Source organism: Lemur catta, chromosome 2, assembly GCF_020740605.2.
Source record: "Lemur catta isolate mLemCat1 chromosome 2, mLemCat1.pri, whole genome shotgun sequence".
NCBI classification, from domain to species: Eukaryota; Metazoa; Chordata; class Mammalia; order Primates; family Lemuridae; genus Lemur; species Lemur catta.
In genome coordinates this window covers 73860150-73877603 of record NC_059129.1, presented here as the reverse complement: position 1 = coordinate 73877603, position 17454 = coordinate 73860150, and the positions used below count along the sequence as shown (strand labels likewise).

At 38.0% G+C, this 17454-nt stretch overlaps 1 protein-coding gene and 1 pseudogene across 5 annotated transcripts in view; one reads left to right on the top strand and one right to left on the bottom strand.

Annotated features, from left to right (window-relative positions):
• KCNQ5 (potassium voltage-gated channel subfamily Q member 5) overlaps window positions 1-17454 on the bottom strand; it is a 493719-nt gene that overhangs the window by 79468 nt on the left and 396797 nt on the right. For all 5 annotated transcript variants that reach the window (XM_045543880.1, XM_045543882.1, XM_045543884.1 and 2 more), the window contains exon 6: window positions 4907-5017. In XM_045543880.1, the coding sequence (XP_045399836.1) occupies window positions 4907-5017 (111 nt within the window). The remainder of the gene's footprint in view (window positions 1-4906; window positions 5018-17454) is intronic.
• Window positions 9958-10773, top strand: LOC123632997 (annotated as a pseudogene).

The following is a 17454-nucleotide window of genomic DNA, read 5'->3' as shown; positions in this document are numbered from 1 at the left end:
GTTAAATAACACAAATATAAAAAAACCACTAAAATGAGTCTCAGAGAAGAAATACAGTATGTAATCTGTCCATGAACATGTTATTTATTAAAACAAATACTATTTATAGTACCATCAGCTAAGCTGTTGGGCAATACTGCCATGAGATATAACAACCTGTTTTTTTAGCAAATCAACTAGGCAGTCTCATTAATTATCTTTTGTGATATAGTAAGAGGCATTATAATTAAAAATAAAAATCACAATAAATTTTTTTTGTGTGTGTGTGTGTGGCATTCTTTGTGACATTTCTTTATGCCTAAATTAGAGTGAATGGTCTTAACCAGTGATGGAATGTGGAAGACATGAGTTCTGGCTTCGGACAGAACTGGGTTTTACATTTGGGAGAGTTAAAGTCTCACTATTGGCCGGGCGCGGTGGCTCACGCCTGTAATCCTAGCACTCTGGGAGGCTGATGCAGGAGGATTGCTTGAGATCAGGAGTTCAAGACCAGCAATACCGAGACCCTGGCTACATAAAAAATAGAAAAAATTAGCCGGGCATGGTGGCGCATGCCTGTAGTCCCAGCTACTCAGGAGACTTAAGGCAGGAGGATCACTTAAGCCCAGGACTTTGAGGTTGCAGTGAGTTATGATGATGCCACTGCACTCTAGCTGGGGTGACAGAGTGAGACTCTGTCTCAAAAAAAAAAAAAAAAAAAAGTCTCACTGTGGGCACATGGGAGTACTTCTTGCTCTTTGATGAAACTCTGAAATTTTGTGGTTCTTTATGAGGATATCATTCTACTCCTACCAAAGAAAAGTAAAAGGAAGAGGGGGACAGTCATCCAGATGAGACAGACACTCAGTTTTGAAGATATAGAAGGTTCTTCCATTTTGCCTGTTTGTACGATAAAGACAAGAGCATGGGTCATTGCAGAGCACATTCCGATTTTTCTGTTTTAATTTTACACTTTCAGCATTCCTTAGCTTTTTGGTTTTGGCTCATCTATTCAGATTTTGGGGTTAGTAAGATTAGTATCCCCCCTATGTTTACATTAGTTTTTTTGGCTAGTTTGCCTTCCTTCTGCTTATCATCTTGATCTGCCAAAATTCTGGTTCTTTGATGTTCCCCTCTCTTTTTAGTTTGCTTTGGTCTAATATTTGTGAAACTGAGATGCTTTGTCTCAGCCTTGGGTTGGCTTTCAGAGCTTATTAAATGCAATCTCTGGGCTTCGTCTGTAACTCTTGACTGTATTGGCATGGGACTTGGAGCTCTCCTGCTTTCAAGTCTACAGATTTTAATTGCTAGCTATAAATTATTAGCTTTTTATTAAACTTTAAGGAGTTCAATCAACCCTTAGGTTAGAGATGGACATTTTATAAGCCCTAACTCAGTATTTGCCACAGGTAAGGTATGGTTGTTTTTCTTTTCTTTATATTTTTCAAGTAGATCAAAGAGGGTATAGGCTGCCTGGAGAGGTGGTGGGCTTTTCATCTCTTGGAGGTGTTAAGTCTCAGCTGGATAACAACTTGGCTGAGATATTTTTGGGCTCTAGATAGCCTTTAACCTTCCTTTTTATCTTGAGATTCCACAATTCTGAGTACATCTGTGACAATAACCAGACAATAAGTAATGAAATCATGTTTAAGAGACACAATTATACAATAATACTATTTGCTATTAATGAGAAATAATCTACTCCATTATTAGGTAAAATAAATGGCTGCACCATGAAATTAGAAATTACATCATGGGTTCTGTTTTCCATCTCTCTTTTTTACTGACTGTCTCACACTAAGATCTCTATCTCATATAGGTTGTAATTGCACAAACTAAGCTCTATAAAAACCTGGTCTTTATAGTCTGGTTTGTAGATCTAAATAAAATTTTCCTCCTTTTAGAGGTTGTGAAAATAGCCTTCCATTTCCAAACTCAGATCAATTCCAGTCATTTGTAGCTCCTAATTTTTTTCTACTATTTAAGATCATTTAGGAAAAGTTGATTTATTTTTCTTTTAAAGTCATTTTTATGAAGAAAACATATAAGAGAAGATGAAACATTCTAATTTCCAGCATATATTTATAACATGTGTTATAGGTACATACATTATGTATTTGTATAATCCACTCATATAAAGGATAAGTCAGATTTTGTAGACATTGAATTAACAGCATGAGGTTCAGCAGTAAATCCCCTTTGGAAAATGAAGACAGGCCCTACACAGGCACAAATTTAACATCTGCCAAACAAACTAAAATGTGCTGAAAATCACATTGGTATTGCTTAGAAACATTTGTTAGTAGATGGCAAATGTTTGCTACATATCTCTTGCACCAGACTGTACATTACAGCAGTTATTAAACCAGGTCTGTTCCCTGTCTCATTATGGATCCATTCCAATTTTCTTCCACCTCTCTCTTAGTACACAGCTCAGTGAACTGAAATAGAAGTCTGTTAAAATAAGGCCTACTATGATATATATATATATGATATATATATCACATATACATATACATATACACACAAAACATGGCTTACTCTTTGAATACAAGTGCCATCCCTCCAGATAGTAACACCAATAGATGCAAATGCTTAGAAATTGAGTTTTGTTTTAATTCATTTTCTAAGATAACAGGACTTAAATTTTTAGATCTAAGTTTTAGTACCATGTTGAGAAGTACTACGTAACAACACAGTTTAACCCCCCCATGATGGTCCAGGAGTTTTATTTTAAGGCCTGGGTTTTGCTATGCTGCATGAAACCAACTTCCAGAGGTGGGCTGACACTAATGCTAATTGGCCTCAGGTCTTTACACATTTTGAACACTTATGTCTGCTTGCTTCTTACAGATATTATTTTCCCTTCCATGTTAGTTTTTCACCATTTCTTCCTGTTGTAGTATTTGTTCTATTAGTCTCCCTCAGCTGTTTATAATATTCAAAGGATTATGAAACTATATAGGTCAGTTTATCAGAATTTTCTCTGAATGAAGACTAGGTTATGAATTAGGTCTCAAGTGGTTCTCTAATCAGGACAGAACATACACTGTTGTCTATTTTAACAACCCTGAGGTTGCCTACTTCCTTGTTTATAGTTTTTCACGGAATCAGAGAGGTTGCTATATATGTGGCTTTAGGGTAAATAGAAACACAAAAGCAGCACGTATTTTGTGCCATTATTTTTGGGGGAAAACCCAAGACCGCATGTTATTGTTTCTAAGGGTATTTTCCTGTAGGGAACCTAATTATTGAGTGGATCTCTTCTGTATTCTGAATTGTTGAGATTGCCAGATGAAGTTACCTTGGATAAGTAACATATTTTTTGACTCTCCTTGATTTTGCACCAGAAAACCTGTATTTCTAGATTCATACAGGTAAAGGAAAGTAACATTTATTGAGCATTTTCTTTATGACAAGCACTTGACTTAAATTATTACATTGGTCTTCAAAAAATTTCCCTGGTCTTAATAATTCTTCCTCCACTATATTGATGAAGAAACATACTCAGGGTCACTGGGCTGAATTGTGTCCTTCCAAAATTCAGAACGTGACCTTATTTGAAAATAGAGTTCTTGCAGAGGTAATCAAGTTAAAATGATGTCATTATTAGGTTGGGGACTCTAATCCAATATGACTGGTGTCCTTATAAGAAGAGGAAATTTGGACACAGATGATGTGAAGACATAGGAAGAAGATGGCCATCTACAAGCCATGGAGAGAGGCCTGGAAGGCACCCTTCTCTCATGGCTCTCAGAAAGAACTAACCTTGCCAGCACTATGGTTTTGGACTTCTAGCCTCCGGAATTTGAGACAATAAGTTTCCGTTGTTTAAGCCACCCAGTCTGTGGTACCTTGTTCAGGCAACTAATGCAGTCATCTAGTTAGTGCACGACAACGACAGAATTCACACTGAGGTCTAGTGCCCACATGTGGTCTTTTCAGTTTCTATTCTGTGGTTTTGAGTGGTCTGGGGTAGAACCAGCTGGTCAATCTGGAGTTGGGGACTGGCCATGGGAAGGACAAGAATGTCTTCTGCACTGATTAATAGGCAGAGGAGCCCCGGGAGCTGAAAGCTCCTCCCCACTTCTTTGGCTTCCTTTGCCGAGGTGCTCTGGGGTCTCTGCTCGGCAGAGGCTGTGCGCAGCATCAGCGTGTGCCTGGAGCAAGACTGGAGCTATTTTCCTTAAGCATAACTGCGCTCACCACCTTGACACTCCTTTTCGTTGGCTCCCCTCACTCTCACCCCAGGTGGAGTGCACAAAAGGGAGAACTTGGGGATGGGAGAAAATTGTAACATTTGGACCAACTGCCTTTAAAGAAACAAGAGGATAAGATGATCAGAAAGGCAAGCTTCACCCATGAAGGAGAAAATAATCAGAAGCTTGGGGGTAGAGAAATGTGCTCTTTATTCTGATAAGATGCAGAAACTGCTCATTAAGAAAAACCGATGATGATGAAACAAAGAATAAATCATCAAACACTTTTAAAACCCTTTAAGGTCATATGCTTTTCACTCAACTAGATCCGAAGAGAAAAATTCTCTATTTGTGCACATCCATCTTTTCAGTAGCACACATTATAAACCAAGTTGGAGGGATTAGTTTAAAAAGAAGATAACTTTAAATCTTTACAAATGGTTTAAATGTGTTAGCAGCATATCGACTAAAAGGTGATGCCATCTGAATTATTATTTGTTCATAAAGACTTAGCTGATATTGAAGTCTCAGGTTAAGTGTTTCCAAGGGAAGATCATATTTTGTAGATTATCCAAAGAGATATATTGACGAAAGTCAACATTATATCAGAAAAATTATATTTGTAAACAATACAGATATGTTCTCAAGTATACCAATATGTGAGTGCTCACCCTAATCAACCTCTCAGACCTAATTTAAACTGCTTTATTGTTGCAGGAGATACTCACGGCAGGAAGTGCAAAGAACGAAATGCCAAGGAGTGCAAAGCCCGCAGAAAGCAATCTTCCCAGCCAAGTCAAGGGAGTTTTGTCTCCATAGCCAATAGTTGTCAATGTAATCTAAAAACAAAATAAATAGAACATGCAGCTTAAGTCCTTGAGAGGAGCGTTAGGACCCATGAACAGGAGGCAAAGCAACGTTTCCACTAAATCATTATTCAACAAGTCTTGTTGGCGCATTTTATTACTGAGCTTTAATTTTCCGTGACGCATAACAGAACTTCTCTTTGTTTAAGGAAGGGAATAACCTACATACTTGTTCCTCCCTTATAACACAGTTTTCCATCTTTTCTAAGTGTATTCAAAGAAAGGTTATTTAAGTAAGTGGATAACCATCAGTGATACAGAAATGATAGCACCGTGGATTTAGGACTGGATCAGTACACAGAGCAATAATTTACGCTCGTTAAGGCTGTCCCTTCATTAGCTTGGCAGGCATTTCCTGAAGGTCTGCTGTGTACAAGGTATGTGTTATGATTTGTAGTGGAACAAAAATGAGAGGTACATAGCGCTTGTCCTGAGATATTTACTGCCTGCCAAGGGAGACATGTCGCACACAAATAATTAAAACACAAAATAGGGCGAGACAGGTTTTATGGTGGGGGCACAAATAACCTGCTATGGGAATTCAAGGAACAGATTGATCATTACAAGCTTGTGGGGCTGAGGAGGCTTTATTGGAAAGATGCCATCATACCTGGGCTTTGAAGGAGGGGTAACATTTTGAGAGGCAGAAATAATAAAGAGGGTCGTCTGGAGAGCGGAAACCAGCTACAGAGCCGTGAGAACAAATAGGGTACATTCTACAAAGTATCAGTTGTTCCGACAGACCCAGGCATGGTGCATTTGAAAAGGATTAGTGGCTTTTCAATTTCTTTCATCAGCGTTTTATGGCTTTCAGTGCATAGTGGACCTTTTTTCAGTGTATACAGTACATATATTTTTGTAGCTATTGTAAATGGGATTGTTCTCTTGATTTCTTTTTCTGAAACCTTGTTAGCATATAGAAACTATTGATTTTTGTGTGTGATTTTGTATCTTACAACTTTACTGAATTAGTTTACTAGAGTTCTAGCCATTTTTTGGTGGAATTTTCAGGATTTCCTATATATTAAATATAAGATCGTGTTGTCAGGAAACACTGACAATTTCATTTCTTCCTTTCCTATTTGGATGCCTTTTATTTCTTTCTCTTGCCTAATTGCTCTGGCGAGGACTTGCAATACAATAGTGAATGGAAGTGGTGAAAGTAGGCATCCTTGTTTTGTTCTGGGTCTTAGAAGAAGCGTTTTCAATTTTTCATTGTTGAGTATAATGTTAACTGTGGGCTTATCACATATGGTCTTTGTTGTGTTGAGGTACATTCCTTCTATACCTAATTTGTTGAAAATTTTTGTCATGAAAGGATGATAAAATTTGGTCAGATGCCTTTTCTGCAACAAATGAGATGATCTGAAATAAAGCAGCCAGAGAAAGACAAAAACTGCATGTTCTCACTTATATGTGGAATCTAAATGATTAGAACTCATAGAAGCAGAGAGTAGCATGGTGGTTACCAGAGGCTGGCGGGGGGTGGGAGGGGTGGGGGGGGGAATGGGGAGACAGTGGTCAAAACACAAAGCCTCAGTTAGGCAGGAGGAATAAGTTTTTTTTCTTTTTGGGATCTATTGAACAGAGTGGTGAATATAGTTAGTAATAGTGGTATTGTACATTGCAAAATCACTGAGAAAATTTTAAATGTTCTCAACACAAAAAATGACAAGTATTTGAGGTGATAGATATGTTAATTAGCTTGATTTAATTATTCCCATTGTATTCATAAATCATGACATCACTTTGTGCCCCATAAATATATACACCTATAATCTGTCCATTTACAATAGAAAAAGATAAGGATCAGTGGAAGAGGAGGTGAACTAGATAGGCTAAAGCCAAGCCAGGGAATGTCTTCAAACGTCATGTCTCTCCCATGATCAAACAGTTCCAGGGCCTTCCCGTGTTCTTTAGAGCAAAGTCCCAGCTCCCCTCCATGGCCTATGGGGTTCTGTGCGATTGGGCCTCGGCCTACTACTCAGACATGGTCTTCCACCACACTCTTTCTCATCCTGCTCCGCCACACCTGCCTTGCTGTTCATGGACACACCAAGCTCTTTCTCACCTCAGGCCCCTTTCTCTTACAGTGGTGGTTTGTAGGGGAGAGTAGAATGTTGTGAACTCTGAGACAGTACCTTCAGTCCCTCTGGGGTATGCAAAGACACTGCCCACCTTCTCTGTGCAATTCTGGGATGACCACATTTTACTGAGAGCAGGGGACTTGAATAGCCAGAAGCTGAACCTCTGGATTCAACACCTTCTTTTACTTGGATTTCAGAGGAGCTTGGGAAGTTTCTTGGTTGAAAAGCTTTGGGGCTTTTTGTTGCCAGGCAAGGCTTGAGATGGATCTGGCAGTCGGGTGGCAGTTTTGTTTCCCTCCATACCAGGGAGGGGTTTCCATTATTTTCTGCCTGGAGAGTGCATCATTTCGCTGTTCTGGATGGGAAGGGGATGAATGGGCTTCATGATGTACACAGAAAGGTAGTACCGTACATAAAATTATAAAGTCTCTAAGGTACACTTACAATAAAAAGATGTGAGTCTTCTCCAGGACCTTACACTGACCCATCTGTTTGATCTGGCTGCTGACTTTCTAAGGCAAAGACCAGCTTCCTTTGATAAAGCCGTCTGTAGATGAGCCCTGCATAGATATTCATTGATTTTCTGGACCCTCAGGTCAAGCTGCCCTTGAAATACCAGTGAGTGTCCTTGGAACAGTACAACTACATTATGTTTCTTTTCTTTTTGCTAGCACTTGGAAGGCCCTGCTAATGTTTATCAGCTGATCCTTTGTACATGAACTGAGCAGTGCTCTTGGTGCCTATTCTCCCATGCCTGTGCTAAACAATAAACCCATTTCTGCCTTCCAGAAATCTCCTGAGTGTTTTCAGTGGCTGAACCCAGTCATTAGTTTCATTTAGGTTCAGAATCAGAGAAAGGGAGGTCCACATAGAACCCAAGACGCAAGCTCTCCAGAATATTCTGGGAGATCCTGGAAAAACAGCTCGTTTTAGAGGCCCTTGAAAGGCTGCATATATGATCTTCAGGGCCTTGGAGGAAATCGCACCTAGACGTCACAGTTGAATTGAGTTATGGGGCAGTTGATTCATTTTCTGGAAAAACTCTTCACAGATCTCCAAGCACCCAGGAGCGTCCTGATGGCATGGTGTGGCAAGATGACTTATTCTATTGTGTCTCATCATCTCTGCATTGCGGCTGCTCCTACACTGAGTACCTTGGTGACTCCCAGTCCGAAGGGCAGTTGGTGATTAATAATTACAGTATACGGTTAATATAGTGACTGGGGATGAATGAACTTAAAGAGCCAGAGTTGATATGGGAAAAAGTAGATGTAGTAATGCAGTATTGTTATAATGAAAAACAAACAAATAATGCACCTCCTTGGAAATAGCACTCTCTTTAGACTGGGAATCCAACATTAAATAAATAATGTAGCTCCTCCTTTGAAGATGCCTTCATCACCTTGTGTTGTGTAATTCCTTGCCAGTTCTACATGTGCACATGGCATTAGGGTGCAAGGGTTGAGCCCACTAGATGATGGTGCTGGAATCAAACCCAGGGACTCTCTGTTCATCTGGGGTGAACCATGCGGATGCTTCATGACTGCATGCAGGCTGGGTGGGTGGAGATGACAGGGATGGGGTGGGTTGAGGATGACAGAAAGAACTAAAGTGTGGTCGGTTAATGGGTTCTCTTTGTACTAATATATTTTTGATGCTTCCTGAGTCAAGGCATTTAATTCTCTTCTAATATATACAGTGTTAAAAGTGAATCACAATACATCAGACTTTTACTCTGCATAACAAATGTGTTTCAAAGGAATTAGTTGAACTATAAAGCAGTTGAATCAATGTAAAATAAATGTTCTTATGAAAGAGCCCCATTATTCTTTGTAGGTGAGATGATGTTCTGATATTATATATCAATGCATGAGAAGATACAGAGAAGCCTTCTTAATGGAAACTTCTGTGATGGCTAGTTGGTTGCTTAGTCAGACATTTGACTAGAGCAGATAGTCACAAAGATATATATATATATGTGTAAGGCTACATATTTTATTTTAACCTAAAATACATAAATGTATCAATACATTCATTTCCCAATATTTCCAATGAAAGATGTATTCTGCAATTGGGGTTTTGTCTCATCTTTTTTGCATAAATCTCATCCATAATGCATCATTTATTTTTCTTAATTTTAGTGTTTTTTAAAAATTATTTTTTTAGTGGACGTGACTTTTGGAGGAGCCATCTGAGTACAGATTCGTAGATATTTAGGGTTTTTTCCCCATATAATTGTGTTCACCCCTGATTTTTAAAATATTTTTAGTATTTTAGTATATTTAGTGTTTTGCATTTATTGAGCTTTTCTAAAGCATTCTATTTTCATAAAACCATCCATCTTTCTTTCTGTACCATATGTCATCAGTTTATGCAATAATATAAAATTAAACCTTGCCATTATAATTACAAATACAACTGGCATAAAAAGGTTTGGGAATGAACACACTGACTCTTTGCAAGCATTCAAACAGTGTTAAGAAGAGAATTCTGTGGATTCTAAAGAGCACTCACTGTGCTGCAGGCCTCAGTTGGCATGTTTTATAGGAGTGGGGAGTGTCAGTTAATCTGGCCAGCCAGTGAAGAGGAAGTAAGTTTCAAGAGCCTCTACTCTATTCTAACACAAATACAACGTTTATAAGAATGGACAAGTAAACAAAATAATATTTTGTGAACTTTGATATCCTTACACATGTGTGAGCATTAATTTTTGCTTGTATGTGTGTGAGAGATAAGAAGCAGGAGAATGAGACAGACGGACCTTTACAACACTGTATTGGGAATTCAGCTGCTCTGAAGGGTTCGTGCACCAATGCTGATGAAACTATGACCAGGTGGGCACGAGTTACTATTATACCACACATAACGAGAGACCCTTGCTTACGGCATCATGGGAGGACATGAAGAAGGAGTCCTTTGAGGGAACCGGCCAAAACCTATGAAAGCGTAAACAAATTGAAACCAACAGGCTATCCCTTAAAACTGATGCACCCCAAGCAAAACATAAAAAGAACAAAAGGAAAAAGAGAGTACTTAAATGAAGATGTGAATGGATTCATGGAATACCTAAGACAAAACTCACAGATGGTTCACAATGGGGAGATTATAGCAACAGACGTTCAGAAAGTGAGGGAAGAAATTGCAGTTGCTTTAAAGCAAGACAGTCGACAGGAAGGAAGATGATTAAAAAGACAAGCAGCAGAGAAAAATGCAGTGGTATGTTTCCACTGCAGAACCTGGTCATGGAGTTGCAGATTGCCCAGCCACCCTTGAAAATCACGATAAGGACACTGGAATGTGTTACCGGGGTAGGTCCACAGAGCATGAAATAACCAAGTGTAAGGCTAAAGTAGATCCAGCTCTTGGTGAATTCCCTTTTGCAAAATGTTTTGTTTGTGGGGAAATGGGAGACCTGTCTAGATCTTGTCCTGATAATCCCAAAGGACTCTATGTTGATGGTGGTGGTTGCAAACTTTGTGGCTCTGTGGAACATTTTAAGAAAGATTGCCCTGAAAGTTAGAATTCAGATCAAATGGTCACGGTTGCTGGGCAAAGGGAATGAGTGCAGAATATGAAGAAACTCTGGATGCACCTAACCCACAGAACCCCAAAACAAAGATACCTAAAATTGTTAATTTTTGATAATGACTAGTACCCTTGTTAGTTACCACGTCATTTTTACTTTCTAAACTGGGGCTACTTCAAAAATTAGAGCTAGGCTCCCTTGGAGCCTAGCCTGTATTATAGATATCAGCACGATCTGGGGGTGGGCAAAAACAGTTTTCTGCATTCTGTCCATCAGAGAGTACTTCTACCGCTTTTTCAAGAAATTCACTGAAGAAAAAAGAATGAGACAATTACATTGAATTCTCTACAAGAACATATTTTTAACAGACAGAACTTAGACATATCTAAGTGGCTATATACTTGATTGTAATAATCATCCTTCTTAAAGGCAAAATTATACATAAATGTAAACCACCCCTAACAAAAGGTACTGTTTATTTTTGAGAATGAATTTTTGGTTATATTGTTTTCTTAGTGCAAAGTATCAATTTAATTATTATAGTAGAAATTTATTTATAAGTTGCCACAAAGTCTGTATTTTTAAAATATTCACTAAAAACACACTTCTTATTTGCTTACCTTTCTGAAAAAAAAAAAAAAAAAAAAAAAAGAGACACACTATATTGGGCATAATTTCATTCCTGACCTAATTCCAGAGCTTATAAAAAATATGCTGGTTATCACATGCAGGATACATCAAATTTTTATTTTAAAATATCTTCCAGGATTCCTGCTCATTGACTTTTGAATATTATATTTACAATATTATTGGAAAGGGCGTAAAGTTTTGAATTTACTTATTAAAAAATAAACTACAAATTATGAATTAAAAAAAATGTCTAACATCTGTCTTTCAGTGCAGTTTTAGGCAGAGTAGGACTCTCATGAAGTGAGAAGATGCCACACTCCGTGATCTGAGGTGGAAGCTGGCACAGATGCATTCTCTGCTGTGGTGTAACAAGATGGATCAGGGTCTGAGCAGGTCTGGCCCACTTCGCCCTGTTGCCTGACCTCGCTGGCCTCAGGAATCCTTGGGAGTTTGTGCCATCTCTCTGGTTGGACCATGTACTTGAAGGTGACTTAGCAGATGGGAATAACACAGCTAAATTTTTTGCCCTCGTGTTCATATGCTCAGTTGCAGTTATGCAGGTGAAAAGAGAGAATTTCTGAAAATGTTTATGTTGCAAATGTTGGCATAAAGTTATCACTGTAGTAGCATAAGCTGAGGTGGAGTGGGGGCACATCAGTGTGTTTGGCAATCAATAATTCTTCCTCAGAAATAATACTGCAAAACAATAAAAATTCTAGGCTGGGGTGGTGGCTCATGCCTGTAATCCTAGCACTCTGAGAGGCTTAGGTGGGAGAATCGTTTGAGCTCAGGAGTTCGAGACCAGCCTGAGCAAGAGCGAGACCCTGTCTCTACTAAAAATAGAAAGAAATTATATGGACAACTAAAAAAATATACATAGAAAAAATTGGCCAGGCATGGTGGCGCATGCCTGTAGTCCAAGCTGCTTGGGAGGCTGAGGCAGGAGGATTGCTTGAGCCCAGGAGTTTGAGGTTGCTGTGAGCTAGGCTGATGCCACAGCACTCTAGCCTGGGCAACAGAGTGAGACTCTGGCTCAAAAAAAAGAAAAAAATTCTGATCCAAGCTTTCTTGACTCTTTTTTTTTTTTTTAATGAGATGGCAGATGTGATGGTCAGATTGGACACTGGTTAGGCTACAGGACTTTTTTTTTTTCAATAGCAGAATTAATTCCAGATCAGGAAATATAAGTCCTTCCTTCTTTTCTTCAAGTAACAAGATCAACAAATATTTATTGGCCTGATTTTGAAGAGAACATTATGAATACTAGTTTAGCTAATACATTCATGTGAACAAGTTAAGAATATACTGTTGGTAGATTTCCAATGCACAGCATAATTTCCCCATAAGGAAGTCCTTTAAGGAACGATGATTCATACCAGCAGTTTGTCAACCCTCCTCCCGACTCCCCTCCCTTTCTCTTCTTTCTCTTTTCTTTTCCTTCCTTCCTTTCTCTTTGCCACCCTTTTCTCTACATACTTCCAGAGCACCTAGTTTCAGACAGTGGGTGGTCATAGAACCTGTACAGTCACCTTGAACTAGTAGATCAGAAAGGTTTTCCATCTTCAAATATCAGAATCACCTGTGGTGGTGGCATCATATAATTTGGGTTCTGCTGTGGTAGCTCAGAGAATTGGCATTTCATACTGTCCTTCCAGACTGGTGGTCAGATACGTAACAACTGTAATGACTGACATTTGCCTACTGCTTGGTAAAGCACATCTACATGCCCTAATCTCATTTCATATACACAGCGACTTTGTGTTTGGGTGATATCATTGTCTCTATTTTATAGAGATATTGATTGCTTAGTGTCATGCTTCCACTAAATCATAATGTTGGGGCCAGAACCCAGGTCTCTTGACTCTAATTCTTCTCTTCTTTTCAAAACAGCATGTGCTTAATGCTTATTGAATAATCATCACTGAGAAAAAGCATTCAGAGCCACATGTGAGAAGATGTCATTGAAGAAACAGACCTCTACTTAGGAAAGAATTCCCCAAAGAGGCTTACAATAGTACATTTCACAAATGCATACCATTACGGTAGGCATGGGACTTACAGATGCTCATAATAGCTAGGAGTTTTTGGTGGGTAGCAGCTGGGGTACCTGCATCTTTTGCGTGGTAGCTGATAATGGTCTTGAATAGTTAGGGGCTGGTAATGCATCTGTAGTAAGAAACAATTATTAACTGTAATTATTTAAAAAAAAATTTTTTTGAGACAGAGTCTTACTCTGTCACCCAGGCTAGAGTGCTGTGCTGACATCATAGGTCACTGCAACCTCAGACTCCTGGGCTCAATTGATCCTCCTGCCTCAGCCTTCTGAGTAGCTGGGACTATAGGTGCGTGGCACAGCACCTAACTAATTTTTCTGTTTTTTTTTTTCTTTTGGTAGAGATGGGTCTTGCTCTTGCTCATACTGGTCTCGAACTCTTGGCCTCAAGCAATTCCCTGCCTCGGCTTCCAAAAATGCTAGGATTACAAGCATAAGCCACAATGCCTAGCCAATTAACTTTAATTTAATATGCCAGTATTAAGTCAAAAAACAACAGTTTATAAGATGTTGCAGAAAACATTTTGTATTGGTGAACTCAAGGTAAGGAGAGTTGATTTGTTGAAGGGTAACTGGTATTATCAAGGACAACGGTATCTTTTTTCATTCTACAAATTTACACAATTTCTTATTCTTAGATTTTGCAGGGGGATGAAACTCATGGCATATATTTGGGATGTACAACATGTTGAGTGCAAAGTATACTACATTATATTCATAGAACCTTCCATATGGTTTGCTTCTAGAAAGATTGTAAGTTTTTCAGCATGAATTCTCGGACTAACTCTGGCTGATATAAAATTCTTTCACATGCCTGAGGTAATCATTTCAAGCACATGGTCTCAGGTGGAGTCTGTGTTCATATGCTTACTCAAGAGTAGATTTATGCTATCTGCTGCTGCACGCATTGTTTTTCTAAACCCACAGCACTATCTTCATGACAGGAGTAGCAGGAAATAGAAAGAGGACAAACTGGCCTTCAAGAACAGGTCATTACCTGAAAAAATTACTTAAGGGAAACCTGATCTTAAGTTATTGCAGAATAAATCTAAAGCAAACCAAAAGGAGAAACATAATAAGAAAGGAGATAATAATAGAAAATAGCCCCAGAAAAACTCATTCTTAAATTATTTCAGAATAAATCTAGAACAACTAAAAAGGAGAAAAAAAATAATAATATGAAAAATATTAAACAGAGCCCCAACCAGCATGAGAAGATCCGCTTTTCCAGTAGCTGTCAGTGCCTCAGCTGCTAGAGATATGTCCCTCTTCCATTTTCTGCCAGCAATGCTACTTTAGTTGCTGCTTCAGAACCCAGAGCATCTTTTATCACAGCCCCCGATTCCCAAGACCCTTCTGTGCTTAACCCATGGCTCTGCATTGAAGCACAGAGCTCTTTTTTGTTCCTTTTGTTATAAAGGTGTTTACACGCACAACAGCGATGTCTACACCAACGACAGCCATCATCTTTGTTGGGCACTTGCTATGTTTTTGGTACCAGGCCCTTTGGATCTGTCGTCTCACTTATCCAATGGGCTAGGTATTGCTATTCACTAGTATGAAACTGTTTTCAGGGATCAAAGCTCTTTGAATTGTTATTGGCTTTGAGCAGTGCTGATCCCATCGCCGTATCCCTCCAAAAGTGAATCTCGGGGCCAGCTCTCACCATCTTAGTGGAAGAAGTTTAGTATTTAGTATTTAGAACTCAATGGGACATTGTACCATAGAAAAGAGATTGCATTTTGATACTTAATCTTGATACTTTGGGCTCCTTTAATATAGGTGATTTCCTTTTTTTCATCAAAGCCTGGCACTTAGAAATACTCCAACCCAGGGTGGTTTTATTTCTTAATTTACTATGGATACTTTCATAGTTATTAAGGTGTCCATTATGCACAACATGGAAAATTTTAACTAAAATATATCCAGCCATATATTTCATTAGGGTCTTGATTAATGTATATTAAAAGGTATAATAGTCTAAATTTATTTTATTTCACACTAGAGATCTAGTATACGTTCTTATAATGAATAGAAATAATAAGCCCTCTTGTTTGCCTTTTGTGTCTTTTTAGGCTTCAGACAATTTAAGTAGTGAGTCAGTTAATATCAACAAACCTGCTGTGGACCAATTAGACCAATAAGATCTTTTTTAAAAAAATCCTTAGAAATTTGGCATTTTAGAAGATTTTTACTCTCATATTCAAAACTAGATTTTTTTTTTTTAAAGCAGAAAGATAATTAGTCCATTCTGGAACCTGTTAAGCACAGGTTAAATGTCAGTCAAAATAGCACTACTGAAATGGAAATCAATGAAAATATGTTGTTTCTCCCTGAAAGTCAGAGATGTGACTTTTGAAAACCTGCTATGTGGGTTATACTGGAAGAAAAAAAAAAAAAAAAAAACAAACCAAAAAAACAAGCTGGTGACTAAGTGAGAGGTATATTAAGAGTTTCCCACACACTATTTAACACACAATCCAGTAATTCTTATTAGTAATAAGGAGAAATGGAAGACTAATGAAAAGAAGGAAAAAGAGCTGCCAGGCTGAACTCACCACAACTGCATCTCAATGGGGAAATGCACCTGAGTGCATAGTGCATCAGTAATTTAAATATGTCAGAATTATCCAGAGAAGCAAAAACTAAATCTGAATTCAAACCATTGCTTTGAAGGCTGGGATGACAAACTGTGTCACCCTTGCTGGCAAGAAAATACTCCCATTTTCTCAGTTTACACAGTTGATCCCACCGTGAGTCATAGATTTTCATGTGCTCTCTACATATAAAAAGTATTTTAAGAATGTCAGATGACTGCTCTTTTTCAGATTTCCACTTCTCCTTTCAAATGTCCATTATTGCCTGTGAATAGTGAGGAGGAGTCAGAAACCAAATTATTAAACCCACAAAAATGCTTGGATACCAGTGGCACAATCCCATAGGCATTTACTAAAATAATTTAAGAAAAAAATTCTAATCTTTAGGTGAGTGTATTTCTGATTTTTATTCATTTCATGCCTGCTATACGGCTAAGAAATATACCCAGTTCTGTTTAATATAGCCCCGACGAGTTTTCCTTGTCTCCGACAGGCAAGAGTTCTAGGTCTTGGTGATGAGCTTTGATGGGTAGTGCAACAATGCAACAATTGGTAACTCAAATCTGTGCTCCACAAAACAAACAAACAAATAAAAAGCTTATCAATGTTTTAATCACAGTTTAAGAAAATAATATATTTTTATTTTGGAGACAAGCTAGCAGTCAGGAAATACTAACAATGATTTATAAGAAAACTTAATTTTGTTGGATTAAAGAGATATGGAAATTTTTTAGACAATTACAAATGTATATTTTCACATACCCACCCTTTGGAATGTCTTAAAGGAATCAAATAAAAAGAAATGTAATTTATACATGGAATAAAGCACTCTCATATCTTGTGACATTCTTACTTGGGCAGAAGTTCCAATGACTGTTTTATAAATTCTTAATGTAGGGGAAATTTTTGCTTCAATGGAAAACTATGCATTTTTCGGAGAATACCTTTCCAGGTTTTTGGATTCTGATTTTACGGGGCTCTGCTCCTTTCATGGCCTTTGAGCTATTTTACCACTCTGTAAGTTGTAGATAACTGGTAGCAATGCAAAATAATTCTTGTCTATAGACATGTAAATAAATTGTCTAGTGGAGGTTCAACTGAACTTCCCTCCCACACCGTGGAAGAAGTTGGTTTTGCCTAAATTTGCAAATTCATTTCAGTATTTCTGATCTTAAAATGTTTTTATTCTTTGGATAGCCCTTTGAACAGGTTGTAACATCTTACTGGTTTCCTCATTAATAATGACAAATAAAAAAATGAGTTAAATAAAATGTTTAGCATGTGCTTATTTTCTATCTGTATGAGTATCATGATTTTATTTTTATTTGTTTAGAAAATTATTCTCTAATAATGATACAAATAAAAAGTTGTTTTTGAGGGGAAAGTTTTGAAACTAGGTGTCTATAATCTCTGATCTCACAGATGGTTACTAGTCTTTTCCATTTTTCTGTGCTGTAATTTTACTCTTCTAACTTTTATTCAGCTTCTGTTCATTTTTTAACCTCAGATAAACTTTT